The 19,641-nt window shown below is 36.9% G+C and overlaps 1 protein-coding gene and 1 long non-coding RNA gene across 6 annotated transcripts; both read right to left on the bottom strand.

The window, feature by feature from the left end:
- Window positions 1-2,178: 2,178 nt before the first annotated feature.
- LOC131612276 (26S proteasome non-ATPase regulatory subunit 2 homolog A-like) lies at window positions 2,179-4,467 on the bottom strand. Of its 5 annotated transcripts, none has more exons than XM_058884082.1 (6): window positions 4,257-4,461; window positions 4,021-4,170; window positions 3,854-3,936; window positions 3,054-3,168; window positions 2,801-2,875; window positions 2,179-2,573 (listed from the first exon to the last, which is right to left on the bottom strand). In XM_058884082.1, the coding sequence occupies exons 3-6, from the start codon at window positions 3,919-3,921 to the stop codon at window positions 2,409-2,411; spliced, it is 423 nt and encodes a 140-aa protein (XP_058740065.1). In that variant the 5' UTR covers window positions 3,922-3,936; window positions 4,021-4,170; window positions 4,257-4,461; the 3' UTR covers window positions 2,179-2,408. The 5 variants fall into 5 exon arrangements, 4 of the variants coding, with proteins under 4 accessions (XP_058740065.1, XP_058740066.1, XP_058740063.1 ...); XM_058884083.1 differs by having other exon boundaries at window positions 4,021-4,066; XM_058884080.1 differs by having other exon boundaries at window positions 4,028-4,170; window positions 4,257-4,460.
- A 563-nt stretch (window positions 4,468-5,030) lies between these two features.
- On the bottom strand, window positions 5,031-5,562 carry LOC131612275 (uncharacterized). Its single transcript, XR_009287333.1, has 3 exons — window positions 5,425-5,562; window positions 5,245-5,321; window positions 5,031-5,138 (listed from the first exon to the last, which is right to left on the bottom strand). It is a non-coding gene; the product is annotated as an uncharacterized LOC131612275 (long non-coding RNA).
- Window positions 5,563-19,641: the final 14,079 nt, after the last annotated feature.

Below are 19,641 nucleotides of genomic sequence, written 5' to 3'. Positions count from 1 at the left end.
TTTATAAACCAGATAAGTCAACAATTCTTTTTATGATTTCCAACATAATTTTTATTCACGAATAACATCTTGGATTTGATGTATACCTCTATGAGGTGTCTTGCAACGATTATAGATGTTTTTTCTATCAATTATATGCTTTAAGTCTTGAGAGAGATATCAAATTTGTTGTCTTTGACTATGGTGTATGGTCTAAACATGCAAATTTTTAATTGCTTCAAGCAAAATATCCCCTCCAATAGTGTGACCGCTACATTTCATAACCTGTGCATACTCTTTACCTCAAGTTACATGATCCTCCTGCACAAAATTATTTCTCATTATTGATTTGAGGAAAATTGAATGCATTCAATTATTCATATGAATTCACTAATAGTATAATGCATATTAACTTCTTTGTTTAAAATTGTGGCTTAAATTGTTATTTTTATAACTCTACTATATAATTTTGTAAATAATATTCACATACAATAAACAATATCTTCAATACTATTTAAATTTCATAGCTTGGAGTAAGTTAGAATTCCTTATAAAATCATTAGATCTTATAAATTTCTATAACTAAAGGATATACATGTTGACTGTTATAGCAGAGAATGTTGTTTCAAGGATAAAGTTTTGATCACCCACTAGTACAAAAATGTTAATTTACACCCGTTTTTTATTAAATTTACACCCATTATTTTTAATAAAAATCGGGTGTATATCCACAGGGTGAGAAATGTCTAACGAATTTACACCCGTTTTACACCCGTTTAAAACGGGTGTAAATACGTTTGTAATTACTCCCTATTTTAAAAATATCGGGTGTAAATACGTTCTACGTTACACCCTATTTTAACAAAAATCGGGTGTAATCGGGCGTAATTACGTTTTTAATTACACCCTGTTTTAATAAAAATCGGGTGTAATTGGGCGTAATTACGTTTTTAATTACACTCTGTTTTAATAAAAATCGGGTGTAATTGGGCGTAATTACGTTTTTAATTACACTCTGTTTTAATAAAAATCGGGTGTAATTGGGCGTAATTACGTTTTTAATTACACCCTGTTTTAATAAAAAATCGGGTGTAATTGGGCGTAATTACGTTTTAATTACACCCTGTTTTTATAAAAATCGAGTGTAATTGGGCGTAATTACGTTTTAATTACACCCTGTTTTTATAAAAATCGGGTGTAAATACGCCATTTATGAATGAACAATTATATCTATTTTCACCCTATTTCATATACACCATTTAGTTATATTTCATTTTCAATCATAATATTGCAAATACTATAAAATCATACACATAAAAATCATATTTTAACTAAGTCAAAATATTTTTAATATTAACCAAAAAGTATACAAAATCATGTACAATCATAATATTTCAAGTATTATAAAATCATACACATAAAAATTATATTTTAACTAAGTCATAACACTTTCTTCATATATAATTTTACGCCATGCTTGACGGTTAGCTTCGGTGTTCTCTAGTCCAATTGAATCCAACCGCTTTCCACATGTAGCATTGGATTCATCCATGGCCAAAATACCACGCCCTGGAGAAGCAATTGTTTTTTGTATGCAAAAAAACAAGACACGAGAAATTATTACAAGAAAGTGTTATTACAAGAAAGGGTCACATGTATCAATGGTAATCATACCGCGGTTTTGACGAGTCTAACCATGACTCTAATACCACCTGTTGGGCAGTTCGGAAAGCGCCGAAAGTGTCAATGATGATAAACATTCAGGTTCTAAGAGACTTTTATACTGCATATCCACCAAAAAAAATCATTTATTTATTTCATGCCATACACATCTTTCATGGGAAAGCACTTGCGAAGTTGTGCCAGACCAGAGTCAACATCCCAGAGTGAAATCGAAATCATACCCTGATATATCACATGGATAATATAAGTATCACAAATGGAATTTATATGATCCATAAACTAGTAATGAAGACATACCAGGCATGCTACAGCACTAGTCCTCCCGTGTTCCTTGTGTTTGAAAAGCCAATCTTCAAAATAGCTGCTTAAGCAATGTTTTTGGCAGTTAAAAATAGTAGCTTCTGATTTCTGAAAATAACTTCACACATACTTGTATTGCAAATTATTTTTTGGATTTTAAAATATGAGCATCAAGTTCAACACATGTATAAAAAATCATAACCAATTGTTCAACAATCACTTACAACTATTAATAAAAAAAATCGTAGATTTAAAAGAAAACATATGCAAGCAGCAAAACTAATAGTTGTTTGTACCTCAAATTAAAAGAGCATGATTTATTTACATGCCCTTTCATCAAATTGGACCATAATTTAATTATTTACAATTCTAATCTTAGGGCATTAGATGTAAAAACTACACATGTACCGGGATTCATTGAGGCGGGACTAAATTTATTCTCAGTGTCAAACCTTGTATATATCCATAGGGGACTTGGCCTCCATGACTTCAAGATCACGAGCAAGAGCTAGATATCCTTCACTTAACTTAGAATTGTATAAGATATCCTGCAACATTTCTCTGCCGTCTTCATTTCCAGCCATTTCTATGTCGAGCACAAAAGCAATTCCCTACACACATCACAAAAATCATCAAAAGAGAGTCTCAATAAAGCTGATAGTGAAATCTTCTTCTTCTCAGTCCCTTTGATTCCCTGTAGCTTTGTCACTTGCCAACATAAAGCTAAAGAGAGACTAGCACATAACTCCACTCCACAGTTAAACAACTGATATGTAACAATACACCTATTATCACTCAGAGAAACATTCAGAGCACTAGCACAGAATCCAGGACTTACATGACGTGCAATAATGTAACAGAATTGCTTCTTTTGATGCACATCATTGCAAGAAGTAAACACCTTCTTCGCATACTATCAACAATAATGCAACTCATCAGTTCCAAACCACAAGCATTTACGGAACAAAATATAGAAATTACTTTTCTTAAGGCCTCGTAGAATTGACAAAAAAACAAGATTTTAAAAGAATCACATACCACAGTTAAAGAAATACTTTTAAAGACAGACTGACAAAATTCCAGTGTCACACCTGCAGCTTATCCATGAACAATGCAATTCGAAGAGCATTGGGATATTCTTCAAACTTCAAATAAATTGAATAGGCAAGATCCAGAACTTTCATGTCATTCGGTTCAGGAAGGTATCTGTATAAATACAAATTAAAAATAAAATAAAATATTGCTTGTAAGTCAGAGAGAGAGGGAGTCAGCCTAACGAAGTTCAAACAAGACAAAAAATTAAAAGCCTAAGACTGCAATACCTGATTTATCAAGCAAAATGGTGCTTATAAACTAAAAACTTTCCTCTTAAAGAAAAGTGCAAACTATTCATAACCCATTACAGCACAAACTCCATCCAATCAAATTTCAAAATTTAAAAGCTTGAGAGTCATGCCAATGACAATACAAACTTATCATTTCAGTATACTCTGCCACAAAAACAAAGTACCACTACCATCTTCAAGCATCAGCCATAAAAGTATTAAAAGGTCCAACTGTTGGTCTAGCTTAGCCAACAACAATTCTCATTCATAAACAACCGGACCATTTTATCGCTTTGACCTTGGAAAAGTCCAAGAGGATAACCCGCATCAGTTAATTTTGAAATTATTAAACTATCAACTTCTAACAATTTGGAAATAAATAATAAGTACACCGTAGAAATTGGATGTTAAAAATTATTTGGGATTGTGAAACAAATACAAAATCTTCAAATCACAAGATAAAATGTTTATTATTGAAAATAACCATTCTTTTCTCTTTATCTATAACTGTTTTGAACTCTGATTTCTTTTAAAACCTGCATAAATTGAGGTCTGTTTGCACTTACCTAGCTGAACTGGTGAGATACAGGCAAGTCCTCTTAAAATTTGTTTTGTCTATATATTCATTCAACATGTCAAGGTCCTCAACCTAATATTGAACATCAGTTACATGAAAACAACATTCAGTTCATCATCTGAAGTAGTTGAGTAACAAACTAAAAAAGGATCTTACATGTTACCTCCATTAAAAGGTCAACAGCTTCAGGCTCAGAGTTGTACTGCAACAATTACAAATTAGTCAACTCAAAAGTTATCAAAACTTAACAGCCATCATCTAACACATCATTTTCTGTATAGTTGAGAACAATGTGTTTTGTATTTCCTACATTCATATGAAAAGACACTATATAAGAATGTGAGGAATTACGTGATTGATTAAGATCAGAGCAAAGAAAGTGTGTTACTCACAAATTTGGATCTTCTTCCATTATCCACTTCCAGTCAACCGATTCCACCTTTTTCGATTTTGTAGACACTCCTTTCAGTTTCTTTTCTCGGCGTCTCGAGCTCGACCGGACTCGCCTTCATACTATCATCGCCCTTCCCAATTTCACCTTCATCGCCCACCAGAGAAGCAACTAAATCCTCAGAACTACTATTCACATTCCTCTGCCTCAATTCACCAAAAAGCTACGCACAAAAAAGAGGAATCAATTCATTTACATACATACATACATACATACATACCTAATAGAAATCAATTCATTTACCATGTCATTGTTGTGTTCAAGAACCTTATCATACTCATTCCTCAAGTGATCTATCAACTATTTTGAAGCTGCAACAAAAATTAATTCACAAAATCATGAACAAAAATTGATTTCAACTGTTTTACTTTGTAGAATCCAACGGAGTTGAGCATGAGGCTAAAATTAGATATTGAAGCCGACGGTTTCTTTACGCTCTCCGTCATCATCTTCTTCTTGATTAATTCAATTTCTATAGATAACCGCTCTATACAAACACTACTAGATCTAACAAACTAATTGTTGATTCGGGGAGCATTATTATGTGTGATTAGTATTTCAGAGTTAGAAAGAAAAAAAAACAATAGCCAAGTGGGGCGCATTGTTTAGAAGGAAAAGAAAAGATCAATAAACCACTGTTAACAATATTTAGAACCAGCTAACCCACAAATTTTCACCAAATATTAAATAAATAAGATTTTACTGCATGATCTACCTCAATCCATGCCGCCAATTTAGGTCTGCCCAATGTAATGTCATAATTTTTCACTTCCACTAGAAAAGGTTGAAATCTTTCCATAAAAGGAGCATATGCTATATCCACCTGAAATATTCGAAACTTTTGACAACTTCAATTCAGTCTGAAAATACAGTAGCAATGTACACTATGTATTGCCATTGCTACAAATCAAGCAGATAAGTATACTCACCAAACTAAATTGGCCAAGGAAGAAAGGTCCATTATCATACTTGGAGAGAACATTCTCAATGTAATCAAAAGCAGTATCTAATGAAGCAAGCAACATCAAATTCAAACTTTCACATTCATTTTACTATTTCTCTATTTATATGTAACAAAACAACATTGAAGAAAGAAAGTGTCAATTTACCAGCCTCATTCACATCTCCTTTAAAAGAAGAAACAACTGTCTTGTAAAAGGTATCTGTGTAAGATAGAATTTCTTCAGTAAACTCCTTATCAGGAGAATCCTATTTATCAGAGACAGTAAACCTTTTTAGTTCACATTTTGAACCTGAAAGTAAACATCAAAAGTGAAGATAAAAATGTATCTTACATTGGGAAAAAGGGAAGGCCCTTCAAAGTGAGTATCAATATACATTTTGAACCTTGATGTTTAGCCAATATGTCACACAAACTTTGTTGTTGTTACTTCCAAGAAAATCGCAAGCACTCCATGCTGCCGAGTTTTGAGGCATAAAGTTTTTATCGCGATGAAGATATATATCACTACGAATACAAAGCAAACAATAACTATGAATTTGGAGTTATACAACAAAAAAATTTCTTATTATTAATATTGGATCATTCCTGGATGGTCTCTGGTGTTGTTCCAGGCCAAGGTGCACTTCCATATCATAATTTGGAGCATCGACCTCCTCACCTAATCAAAAACTCAACAAAGCGCAGAATCACACCAGCTTTTATAACCTTCTCAATCGGTGGGCTACATTCTGATAAAACATAAAAAATGTCAACCAAATGTCCCTTAACAAATAGTATATAAGAACTTAACATGATAAAAAAATTATACATAGGATAATATCTAACCAATTGAAAGCAACTTCCAAAACTGAGTAGTTGCCTCAAACTGCATGTTATTATCATCAGTCCAAATTTCTGTAACCAAGGATGGAAGGTGTTCCAACTGCAGAAAGATATAAACATACAAAAGAAACAGGAATTCAGAAAAATTCACCATTTTAAGTTCATTCAATCTAACCTAATACTAACATAAATTGAAAAACCAGAGTCACAATAGTGCAATTAAGCTAGCTCTATGTAACATACGGTATCACTAGTACCGAGGCCGATGGCAAGATCTTCTGGAATATTTAATGTCATACCTGCAGATATAGATGGTAAAGTGATACTTAAAATTACATAATAGCTAGCTCTATGTAAAATCAGAGATAAAATTATAGAACATGTATTGAAAAAACTATAGCACCTGCCACACTAATAAGGTTGTCTCTTGACCATTAAAAGACAAGACAATCCTTGTTAAAGTGATACCTAATGTAAAACAAATAAACTTAAGTTCACGTTACCTAATTGGTACAGCCAACAAACTTTTTACTCCCTTTTTCACAAGCAGCTTTCGCAGAACTACATTGTCACATATCTGAACTGGACTTGCTTCCAATTCCACAGACTCATGATTTTCTGAAGTTTTAATTATCTCTTCCACCTCTTGATCTGCAACTATATTAACCTACACAAAAATAAAAGCATAAAAAAATCCAAAGTGTCTCACCTAAATCACTAAGAAAATTCAATTCGATATAAAATCAATAAAAACATAAGAAAAAACATTTTTATTAGAAGAAGCCAAACACGGAATAAGACATACACTTGAATCCCCAGAGTCCATCATCAACTTCGTCGTTTTCTTCTCTTCCATCACTTCCCAAACAGCTATATCCAAAACGTCGCTTTGCATCACCTTGAATTCATATTGGTGCGACGGTGTTAGCTGAAGATTTCGTTTTATGTTGTTTATCCTTCGAAGGAGTTGAGAATCGAAGGAAAGATGGTTACTGATGGCCATCCCTTAAAAAGTAAAAGAATGGCTACTGATGGTCATGCTTCGAAAAATAAAGACTTCTAAGTTCGATGAAGATAAGTGAACGCTGAAAGATTAATGAAAGCATATGTCTTCGGGACTTAGACAAAATTCATAGAATATGTATTCAAGTATTATTACTTAGCGTGTTTTTTAGTAGTGTTTGTTTAATACACTGCCACGCGTCGAAGATGGACTCAGGCGGGAAGATTTGAAATTCGAAGACGGTTTCGTAACCGTTCAACAACAGATGGCTTCGCTGGAAGTTCTGATGAGAAACGTGGCAGCAGATTAGTATAGGACCGTTAAGGTCGAAACTAGTATAAATAGGAGTCTTAGTGTTAGGATTCTGTGTGTTCATTTTGTACAAATCACTCACATATTTACTCAAGTATCAAGCGTTAAGAGAAAGAGTTCGCTGAGAAAATGTACGTATGACACCACCATTTTAATACATGTGTATTATCTTTTTGTTTTTATCTTTCAGAATTACTGCATTTCGTTTACTTCTTGCCATTTACGTTTCTGCATCTTTACTTTAACGTCATTTACTTTCGAATTACTTTCATGCTATTTACTTTCAAAGTCTTTTATATTTCTGCAGTTTAAGATTCTTTACGTTTCAATTATCCTTTTAATTTTTTATGTCATGTCACTTCGTTGAAGTCACATTTATATATAACAAAGTGATTGTCAAGACTGTTTGTTCTGTTAATCGAACAACGCTTATTGAAGAAGACAAATAATGAATATGGTTCGAACAAACATTGATAACAATCTTCTTGGCTATGTGTCCTAGGATCAATCTAGTCGATCCTGCAAGTAACCAAATCATATTTATTATAGTTTGAAAGACTAGCGGTTGTTTACCGGAAATCACCGTAAACAAATTGGCACGCCCAGTGGGACAGTGTCAAGCAGATTGTTTTAATCAATTGCTTTATTTTTGTCTAGACAATATCAAGATCTTGTATGAACCTTAGGAACGGTAAATTAAAGAACAGTGCACAACCGATTCCCAAACGAAGGTACAACAGGAAAATGGTCGTTACGGCCAGTGCAGGGGGTAATCAAGATCCCCCACAAGGTTCAGGATCAGGAGCGGCAAATTCGACTTCTACTCAAGAAACACGAAATGCAACGGGTCCAAATGGATCGAGACCTGCAGATAATTCTCAGACTATGCCTGAAAATAATACAGCACCCTCAGGGACTGTTCCAGTTTCAGTGTCGACAACCGCACCCTCATCCACAAGCGCAGAGGACGTATTGTTTGCCTCAACAAATGCTGCAAACAATTTATTTGGTCAAGGCACGAACTCCGCTTTCGAATGGAGACCAAATAATCCATACGGAATGCCATACCCATATGGAACAGGCGTACGAGGGGCAGGACATATATATGCCCCAACTAACAATGCGACATTTTCACCAAATGTTAGTTCAGTGGGTCGAAGTGCACATAACACTGGTTTCTCTACCCAGATGCCTCACTTTACCACAAATAACCAAGCAGCATTTCGACAAGAAATGGATGCAAGCAACCATGATATGGTAGGGGTTTTGGCCAGAGAATTGACTTCAGTTTTAAGCCCACTAATGGCAAATGTTACTACTACGAATAGAGAAAACATGGAGACTTTCCAAAAGATATCATCTCAGATGAATCGAATGGCAGAATTCATGGGAGTAACGCCACCTAAAAGGAAAGACAAACAGCCTTCGAATCAAGAAGAGAGGCCCATTTTAGAACGTGTACAAGACATAGTTCCATCATCTAGGACGGCTACTAGGGATGTAGGCCCCTCACGAAGAACAGAGGTGTTCGAAGGAACTCCAATAATTAACTTAGAAGCTTCAAATCAAAGAACTGTCCCCGTCCGACAAGAAACGGAGGAGGAGCAACCCAGATTAAGGATTGTGGGTAGGAACGAACACCCAGATGAGATTGTTCAAAGAGTCAGAAGAGAAAATCTGGCTACAGAAAACAACTTAACTGCCATGATAGAAAGGGTGATGGCCAACAATGGCCTTAGTACTGGACTTAGACGTCCAAACTATACATCCCCTATATCAGATTATATCATGCAAACAGAATTGCCTAGGGGCACTAAGGTACCCAAATTTACAAAATTTTCAGGCGAAACGAACGAGTCAACGGTGGAACATATTGCTAGATATTTGACGGAAGCAGGAGACTTAGCGGGAAACGAGGATTTAAGGATCAAATATTTCCCTAGTTCACTGACAAAAAATGCTTTCATTTGGTTTACTACTTTGCCACCAAATTCGATAGATGCATGGGCATACTTGGAAAGACTTTTCCATGAGCAATTCTACATGGGCCAAACTAAGATAAGTTTGAAAGAATTGGCCAGTGTTAAAAGAAAATTCACAGAAACAATTGATGATTATTTAAATAGGTTCCGTCTGTTGAAATCAAGGTGTTTTACAACAGTCCCAGAGCATGAACTTGTTGAAATGGCTGCAGGTGGTCTAGATTATTCAATAAGAAAGAAACTAGATACTCAATACCTTAGGGACATGGCCCAATTAGCAGATAGGGTTCGACAAGTCGAACGCCTGAAGGCAGAAAAAGCTAGGGCAAATAAAAGTTATAAGAAAGAAAGAGTGGCATACGTCGAAGCCAAGGAGGCTGAGAATGAGTCTTTCGATGACTCATATAGCCCTGAAGAAGTCGAAATAGACTTGGCTGAATTGAAAGAAGCGCCACCTTATGCTTGCAAACTGTTAAATCCTGCCAATGGAAAAAATCCAGTAGAAAACGATAAGAATGATAGGTTCCCTAAGAAAACTTATACATTCGACATTACCAAGTGTGATGAAATATTTGATTTATTGGTAAAAGATGGCCAAATGATACTACCTCCAAATTCAAAAATTCCTCCGTTGGAACAACGGAAGAAAAGAGGTTTTTGTAAATATCATGGGTTTTTAGGCCATAAAACTTCTCAATGTTTTCTTTTCAGGGATCTAATTCAAAATGCTCTCAATGATGGAAGGTTGAAGTTTGCTGACAAGACCAAGAGTCATATGAGGGTCGATACCAATCCCCTAAACATTGCTGACGCCAGCCTCTGCGAGGTAGAAGATATCAACATGGTGGAGGTTTCTGAAATCGAGACTAAAGCAATGTTCAATGGAAAGCAGGCTACTGAAAGCCTAAATAGTGTCATAATCTTCAATACTGATGTTGAAGAATCTTCCAAGGCAGAAATAACTGAAGCCTCGAAGGAAGAAAACAGCGAGGCCACTGAAGACCTCAGGATGAAACTCCAGAAAATCCAGATTTCTGAAGTTCCTCCAGCAGCGGTTAACATGGTTAGCGCCAGACGACCAGTGTCTGAATTTGGCGAACTAGAGACATGGCTGACGAGGAAAAATGGGGGCATCGAAGTTCCTCCAAGAACTGAAAGCCTCAAAGAATATCTCTGGAATTGCCACGAGAAAAGTGGTGGTAAGCAATGGATGTGTCCAAGGTGTTCGATCATGCTGAACCGAAGGGTCGAAGTCAACTTCGAAAGGGTTCGACGCGATAGGTGGGAACATCCAGGAAGAGAGCCAAATCCCCTACTACAACTGTACCCAAAGATGGAGGAAAGCTTGGTAGGATTTCTGGTCAGATGCCACAAAGAAAACACTGAAGTTGCTCTCTGCCCAAGATGTGGGGCAGTCTATGACGAAATGCTAGCACGATCATTTGAACGTGTGTTTTGCTACATGAGTCAAGAAACTCAGGGGTTGCGTCCCAACCTGTACGGTTTCGACAGTTGGACTCCAACAAAGAGGCCTGATAGCCCACATCCTAGGACTCGAAGGGTGGCGTTCAAAGTCCCTGCAAATGCACCCAGGGATAGGTGGGTACAAGCTGATGCAAGAACCAACAAATGGCGAAGTTGGGACCAAGGTGGTAGAACTGCAATGGCATATAGGAAACAATTTCAAAGATCAAATCGAGAGGTGTATCGGTTGGAGAATTATAAAGGAAAAAATCCTATGTCTCGGTCCCAGTGGAGAAGGCATCAGAGAATAAAAAAGGCTCAGAAGGAATACAGGCCAAGAGAAGCTGGAGACTCTAGTAGCAACCAAGTCCCATACCAGGGGGCAAAGTCGAGCAAACCTCCGGTGGAACGTGTCATACCCCAAAATTTACCCGATACAATTCGTATCTTTTAATTTATCTAAGGGTATTGAGATTAAGAGTCATGGGGTTTTAACATATCTATTGTTAAACCCAACTTCTTATGAAACCTTTTGATCAAATTTAGGTGTGTATTTAGCAGGTAACTAGGCCCAACTGATGGCCCATATATCTTGTTCTGGGGATCTCTCTTTTATCGTCCTTATGGATATTACACTGCCATTATTTACTGGGTTTATAATTATTTGGATTGTTATAAAAAAATCATTAACCTTTAAAGAGGGGGGGTATATTCAAAATAGGGGTGTGTGTTGTTAAACATTTATTTGGCCCATCAAAATAGAGTCCCTTAATTTACCAAACTTCGATTTTACTTTTTTCTTCTTACAGATTCAAAAAAAAAAACATATACATAGTCTAACTTGTTTTTTTACTAATTTGCTAAAAATTGTTAAGTAAATTAATGGGCTTAGTTGAAATAAAACATTATTGCAAAATCATTAACTTATTAAAATTATTTAAATGGTGTTGACCGAGTCAACTAGGGTGTAAACCCTGTTCATCTTCTCCTTCTCGCGGCCGCCGCCCCCTTTCGAACACCAAACCCTAATCATCTAACAATTGCCCAGGCCCATGGATTGATCAAATCACAAATCAAATATTCACTAAATCGAATCTTAAACGGACGTTAACATTGAATCTGATCTTAACAAAACAAAAGCAAATCTTGAGAAGAATCAAACGGAATCAAAACGTTTTTTCATTGAATGAATCTGATATGTACAAAATCAATCTTAATCTAATCTTCCTAAAACGAATTAAACCTAACTCTATAAAAGAAAGAGAAGAAAACAGATGCGGGGGATTTTTTTTTGGCTGGAGATCTTGCGCCGCGAACTCGAACCCAGCACTCGAAGACTCGCCTTCATACCTGCAAACGAAAGAAGAAGAAGAAGGGGATTAGAAGTAGATTCGGAGCTTACACGATCCAACCATCAAGAACGAAAGGTAAACCTTGATTCACTTAGCTTTGAGAACCAAATAATAGCTTGTTGTTTGTTGTTTGTGATTCCGGTTGACCACGGAGACGCCGCCGCCGACCGTCGTGCCTCACCATGAGCGCCGCCGTGCGTTCTTGATTTCCGCCGCATGTTCATAAGCCTTGCCGCGGCTATTCGCGGCTGACACCATATTATTGCTGATTTATGCATTTATTCTGGGTTTTGTATGCATGAGAGTGGTAGAATGGGGCAGTAAGAACAAGGGAGAGAGAGAGAACCGAATGAGAAAGAGAAGGGGAGTTTATTTTGTTTATTTTGTTTGTTGTTCTGTGAGTTAAACCGAGGAGAGATAAAGCTAATGGGGGAGAGGAATAATTACAACATTGGTTGTTGGGAAGGAAAAGAGGAAGAGATAAGATATCCTCTTAGGCCCAGTAGATGCGTGACACGTGGCCACTCCCAGGCCATGTGAATGGTCTGATTTTTTCCCCAATAAACTATTATCTTACCATGGTCCCTCAGATAAGTCCACATGCAAGCCATACGATTAGCCCAAATCTGGATCCAACGGCCGTCAGATCGAATATCCACACCATACACCCTCAAAGCTGCCACACTGGATCTAAATCCCAATATACTTAAATAATTTTTATTATTTATTTTGTTTTAATTAAAATATCTTTTAATATATATTGATTGTATAATAATTATTTTTTATAAATGAATTATTATATGATATTTATATTAAAAATTCTAAGTTGTTGTTCGTGCCGATTAAATCGATTAATCGCTATGGGCAATAATAATTTTAATTAAAATGTTATTTAAATTAAAATAAAATCAAACTATATTCGATTAAATGGCTGCAATCATCTTATTGATTGTGGTGATTAATCCTGCCTCGTTCTATAATTAATCTGTTATTATTTGTGACCGTATTAACCGGTCATGAGAGGTAACAGTATAAAATAAAATTCATAAAATAATAAAATACAATAAGTTGTTATTAGTGATAATCGAATTAATCGATTTGAATTGGTAACAATGCAAATCCTTAATCTTTTAACTATGGTGATCAAACCTATTGATCATTGCGGTTAATTGTGCCAAATCAGGGTTGTACGCCCTAAACCCTAATAATTCTAAAATCCATTCAAATTACAAGACAAAACAAACTGCGGTAGGCTAACTAAAAAGCCTCTAAAAAACCATATCAAATCGAATTCAAACTCTAAATGGCGTACAACCCTCCCCGAACTACGTTGACTCTGATTCTCCATAAGGAGATACGTAGGCACTTGGCAACAAGGCGAGTCCCCTTCCTCAAAATCTCAATTTTCCCCCTTATTCAATTCTTTAGCATAAACCTTACCTTAATACTCTTAGCCATCAAACCTTTGCCTTAGATTCAAAGCCAATAGGAAAGGGTTGAGGGTGCCTAACACCTTCCCTCGACCTGAATATAGTAACTTACCCTGAATCTCACATCTGCGTAGGGTTTCCTATTCGCCCTTCAGAATAGGTGGCGACTCTCTAAGTTAAATTTTTAGGCAGGTTGCTACAGCTGGCGACTCTGCTGGGGATAACTATTTCGGTGAATTACTATGCTCCTATAGGTTTAGGTTTGGCAGCTTTTTAGGGTTTGGCTAACGCGCCTTTTTCAGGGTTTACAATTTTTTTTATTTCTTAAAAATTCTTTATTCATTTTTGTCTAAAAATATTTAATTATTTATAATACGTTTATATTTAACTGTCTATGTGAATATATTTATATTTTTGTTAACTATTATATTTTTATATACTGCTGGATATATTATGTAGTGTTAAAATCCTAAGTGTGGGAGTTAACTTTGAGACCAAAAGGGGACATGAATCGCCTTACGAGTCTCACTGATAACTCCACTCGGAGTGGGTTAGGTATTTGGAAAGGTCCGAAACGAAGCTTGACTTTGTGGAGGGCTGGACTGGATACTTAGCTGATCTCTCCGGGAACCTACCCCAAAAATTCGAACCTCATGGATAAAATGAGTTGTTCTAAAATCCGAAGAGACAAAAAGTCTCGGAGGCTACGAACGACCCCATGAGACCTTCTAGAAACCCCCCTATTAAAAGGTTGGCTCCCAAGAGCCGCTACGTCGAACCTATGAACTTATGTGATTTGTGCTATATGTATATATTGTGTTGATCATTATTTTTATTATTTCTTTTTTTCATTCGTCATACATCATGTGCATTCTTGCATCATATTTTATTCAAAAAAAAAAAGAAAAAAGGATATCATACATATCATGCATGGCACACACATCATTTTCATGACATTAAGAGAAGATTCCTCTTCTATCTCCAGAGCAAGGGACCATTGGGAAGGATAACCTAACATCCCGACCATACTATCCAACAAGATTTCAGCAGAAGAAGTCAATGGATCAACTTGAACAGAATCAAGCCGCCCTTCGTGAGGAAGTGAATCAACTAAAGGTTAGCGTGGAAGAGGTTAAAGGAGGTATGGCTCAGATGCTAGAATTCATGAAGGCCCTCCTAGACAAACAAGACAAAGCAAAAGAGGTTCAGTCTGGGGATACCCTGGTTCAGGATGAGATCCCTAATGACGAAAACCCGCTGCTAGGGTTTGTTTCAGGCTTTGGCCCAGCTAAGGACAAATCTCAGGCCCGATCTGTCAGGAGAGCTATCCAATTCCAAGAGAAAGGAGAGGCCTCCCAAGAAGGATTTGTCCCCACTCCACAAACAAAGGGGACAACCCGCACAGTGCGCATTCCTGCTAGCAATGTCCCTAAGGACGATGATTACCTGGATCTACAATACGGAGTGCAAGAGGCGGACAACTCAGACCAAGTACCTCAGACACAACAGTCTATTCCTAACTCTAGGGAAGACTCCAAGGGTAGTGAACAAATCAAGGCGCTAGAAGAGAGACTAAAAGTGGTAGAAGGATACGATGTCTTTGACGTGAATACCTTCGAAATGAGTCTGGTCTCAGACTTGACTATCCCACACAAATTCAAGATTCCCGACTTCGAGAAATACAAAGGGCTCACGTGTCCGAGGAATCACTTGCGCATGTATGTGCGAAAAATGGCTGCTTATGCTCACGATCAAAAACTGATGATACACTTCTTTCAAGAAAGTTTAAGCGGAGCATCTATTGACTGGTATATGCAACTGGAGAAATCCTATATCAGAAGCTGGAATGATCTAGCTAACACATTTTTGAAGCAATACAAGTACAACTTGGACATGGCACCCAATCGAATGCAATTACAAAATATGTCACAGAAGAAGGATGAATCATTCAAGGAGTATGCCCAAAGATGGCGGGAAATGGCTTCTCGAGTTCAACCTCCTCTAAATGAAAAAGAACTGGTGGACATATTTATGAGCACCTTGCAAGGACCATACTACGACAAGATGGTCGGAAGCATATCTTCAGGGTTCTCGGACCTGGTAGTCATTGGTGAGAGAATTGAAAATGGAATCAAGAATGGGAAGATACAAGGGGCACCCTCAGGTTCCTACCCTCCAAAGAAGTCATATGACGCAAAGAAGGAATCCAACATTGTGGGGGCAGTCATGGGTAATCAGACTCCAGTATCACAACAAAGGGATCAGCAAAAGCAACAGGCTGGCCAGCGCACCTGGAGGTCCAAGCCGAAACGATCGTTCACTCCGTTGTACATGCCATTGGCTCAAGCTTTGCAACGTCTGCTCAGTCAGAATCTGATAACTCTGCTACCTCCATACTCAGCTCCAGCTAACCCCGCTCCTGGGTACAAGCATCATGCTAGATGCGCTTATCATTCAGATAGTCCTGGTCACGATACTGAGGATTGTGGGCCCTTAAAGCACAAGATCCAAGATTTGATTGAAGAAGGACTCGTTGAGTTCAAAGATCCTCACAAGTCTAATACCATAGGTGGCTAGAATGAGGATTTCTTAGATCATTAGTTTTGTTTCCATTTGCAATTTCCTTCTGTTTGTTTAAACATTAGTCTTATGACATATGCTATGTACTTTTCAAAAATCATTAATGCATTGCTTACGTTTGTCTTGATTTACTTCTGGTGTTCTCACTATATTTAAAACTGTGTTTCTACTCGGTTTTCTTATCTGTGATATTCAACTCTAGTGGAAAGTTTTACACCTTTTGAGGGAGAATGACGAAAACGATACCACAATGTCATACACCATGCTTTCGAACAAGACCATGTTGACGATGTACAGGCATTGTTTCAATTCCCAAACAGTGGAGATATAAGGATGTTAATCCCTCGTCAACCCCTTTGAGCCTAAAGAAGTAGGAGTTTTCCTTCATATAAAATAAAACCCTTAATATATAACCTGGGATAGGGTAGCTGCTCAGTTAACTTAATTATTCCAAGTTGTTCCTTTGAACATATTCACCGATGGTTCCCCATCATCATTAAGTCCGGCAGTCAATATCCTAAAAGAAAAGAAAGCAATGCAAGAGCTCGCTAAGTCAAAACCTATTAAGGAGACTTAGGCAAAATTGGGGCATCCCGCTGACTGTAGTTTTAAAACAAACAGTTCAGGCAAAAGTTAGGGATAACAAAGTCAAAAAAAAAAGGTTACTATGTACCTTCGACAAAAGGAAAATACTACAAAAAAGGAGAATGACTGCCTTTGCAGATAAACCTTTGGTTTTTGAACCATCATAAATGTCAATATCACAATTCCCAAACTCTTTTGGAGACTAAATGCATAGCTAACTGAGCATAGGACTGGAGAACATCACGAAGATTGGGATGGGTACAAATAAACTTTGAGCCTTTATCTTTTGTTTCTTTAAACCGTGAACCAGGCCACTTTACAACCTTTAAAAGTCCTAACTGAAGCATGGTTAGTTCGAAAGCATAGCGCTACTAAAGGTATCCTGACTCCTTAAGGTCTACTATAACTCTTGAGTTGATATCACTTTCTTACAACAAAAAAAAAACTTTGTTTTACTCAAAAAAAAGGTTTTCAAACTTTCAAGACAGACGTATGCATTTGCATTTCATTATAAAGTACACTTGTCTATATAGATTTAAATGTTAACATCAGGGAGAAGTTGCATGGGGCATGGTTAATGTCTAAAAATCCTACTGACTGACGAAGTAGCTTTTAAAAGCTTGTCAAAAGAAGAAGCATCTCTCACACATGACTGAGATAGCTGAAATGCACACGGGGCATAACTCGTCATTTATCCCATTTACATGGGGCAATCAAATCAAGATCCATGGAATCTCTCAAGGACGCTGAATAGCCCATGGGGCAAGCCCATTACCTGGGGGCACGTTGCAAAGGTCGCTCAGTATCAAATGATGTCAATGCCACTCTCGCATCCTTTTCAGGAACATTTATAGGGTACTTTTCAATCTGTCCATATAGTCTTCTTTAAGACGTGTTCAAATACTTCTTACCCTTTCTAGGAACCTTTTTCAAACAGTCTTTTAAAGACCTGCCTTCTTATCCTTTCTATTTTTCAACCCTTTCAGACAGTCTTCTCTAAGATATATTCATTTCCAAGAACCTTTTCTAGGTAGTCTTCTGTAAGACGTTTCTTAACTGTTTTCAGTTAGTCTTTTAAGACATATTCAAACTTCTCCTACGCTTCCAAAAAACCTTGTCAAACTTTATTTAAAGTACAGAATCTTTTCTAAGACAGTTCACCATTCTTTCTAGAGTAGTCTTCTTCAAGATGTTTTCCCTGAGTTTTGTTCAAAACCTCGCGTTCCCACAAACAGTCTTTATCCTCTATAGGAATCTTTTTGACCCTCATAAACATATCCTTTGAGCTTTGTTTAAAGCATAGTCTTATTTAAGACAATTCCCCATTTTCCTCGAGGATCTTTCCAGGTAATCTCACAAAAAAAATCATCATCATCTCATTCTGGGTACCCAACAAATCACTATCCGTCATGCGCGACCAAAACGCATGAGTCAGCATCTGCTTCATATTCAAATCAACACTTAGCATCAAGGAGACCTCTAAACTGGTCTAATCAAAGACGATCATTCCTGATAAAGACCCTTAGATGGGGAAACCACGTTCAGAAGGTTTTCCTAGAACAGGGGCATACAATCCAGAAACCTATTGACTAGGGGCATTCTTTTTCAAGAATTCAAACACTGGGGCAAGGCATATCAGGCAAGACATGGTGAAACTCGAGTCCTCTCTAAAGGTCCCTCCTTCAGATAAAGGGGCACGTCTCAAAACTTCTGACATTCGAGAAGTCACACTAGCATTATACAAAGAGCATTGTTGCATATTTGATCTTCTCACACCTGTACCATTCACATCCCGCAGTGTGGGACAGGCATACATGCATAATTCTCATTGAGATTCTCATTACATGACACATGCATCATGACATTGCATAAGACTAACGCTACCTTTTCAGGTCACCTCATAATCAAAAAGATGTTATCATCAAATTACAGTGCAAATACGATCGTATCAACGATTCAGTCTTAACAGATACAATTCCAATACCTCATTCCAAGTCTTTCTTCAAAGACGACCCAGAAGCTACCAAAGAATTTCTTACCTCTCCAGGTAGTCTTATCCAAGACCATTATATCAACCTTTCCAAGCAGCCTTCTCTAAGACCCTTCGTGTCCTTTATGGGAACATTTTCTAGTTAGTTTTTGTTTAAAACGTTACACATCCTTTATAGGAACCTTTCCATAGAGTTTTGTTTAAAACGTTTCATATCCTTTATAGGAATCTTTTTAGATAGTTTTGTTTAAAACGTTTCGCATCCTTTATAGGAATCTCTTTAGATGGTTTTGTTTAAAACGTTTCATATCCTCTATGGGAATCTTTTTAGATATTTTGTTTAAAACATTTCATATCCTTTATAGGAATCTTTTTAGATAGGTTTGTTTAAAACTCATCATTCCCTTTATAAAAACCTTTTCTAGGTTAGTCTTGTGTAGGACATATCATACCTTTCTAGGTAATACTGTTTAAGACGTTTGATATTTTTTTAGAAGCCTCTCTAGGTAATCTTGTTTAAGACATTTCATATCTTTTTGGAAGCCTCTCTAGGTAATCTTGTTCAAGATACTTCATATCTTTTAGGAGCCTTTCTAGGTAGTCTTGTTTAAGACATGTCTCAACTTCTTTAGGTAATATTCCGCAACTATTTATCCAGTCTTTTCTAAGACATATCTTGCTCCAGCAAGGAATTCCTCAGTCAGTCTTCTCTAGGACGTTTCTTCCCGAACTTTGTTTAAAGCCTAATCTCCTTCATATCTGCCAATGATCTATCCTATTCAGGAAACCTCTTCAGGTAGTCTTATGTAAGACATTACTTCATCTCCTCAAATACAATCCGA

This window comes from Vicia villosa, linkage group LG6 (assembly GCF_029867415.1).
Source record: "Vicia villosa cultivar HV-30 ecotype Madison, WI linkage group LG6, Vvil1.0, whole genome shotgun sequence".
Lineage (NCBI taxonomy): Eukaryota > Viridiplantae > Streptophyta > Magnoliopsida > Fabales > Fabaceae > Vicia > Vicia villosa.
The sequence above is the reverse complement of the archived record's forward strand: the minus strand, read 5'-3'. Positions and strand labels throughout refer to the sequence as shown.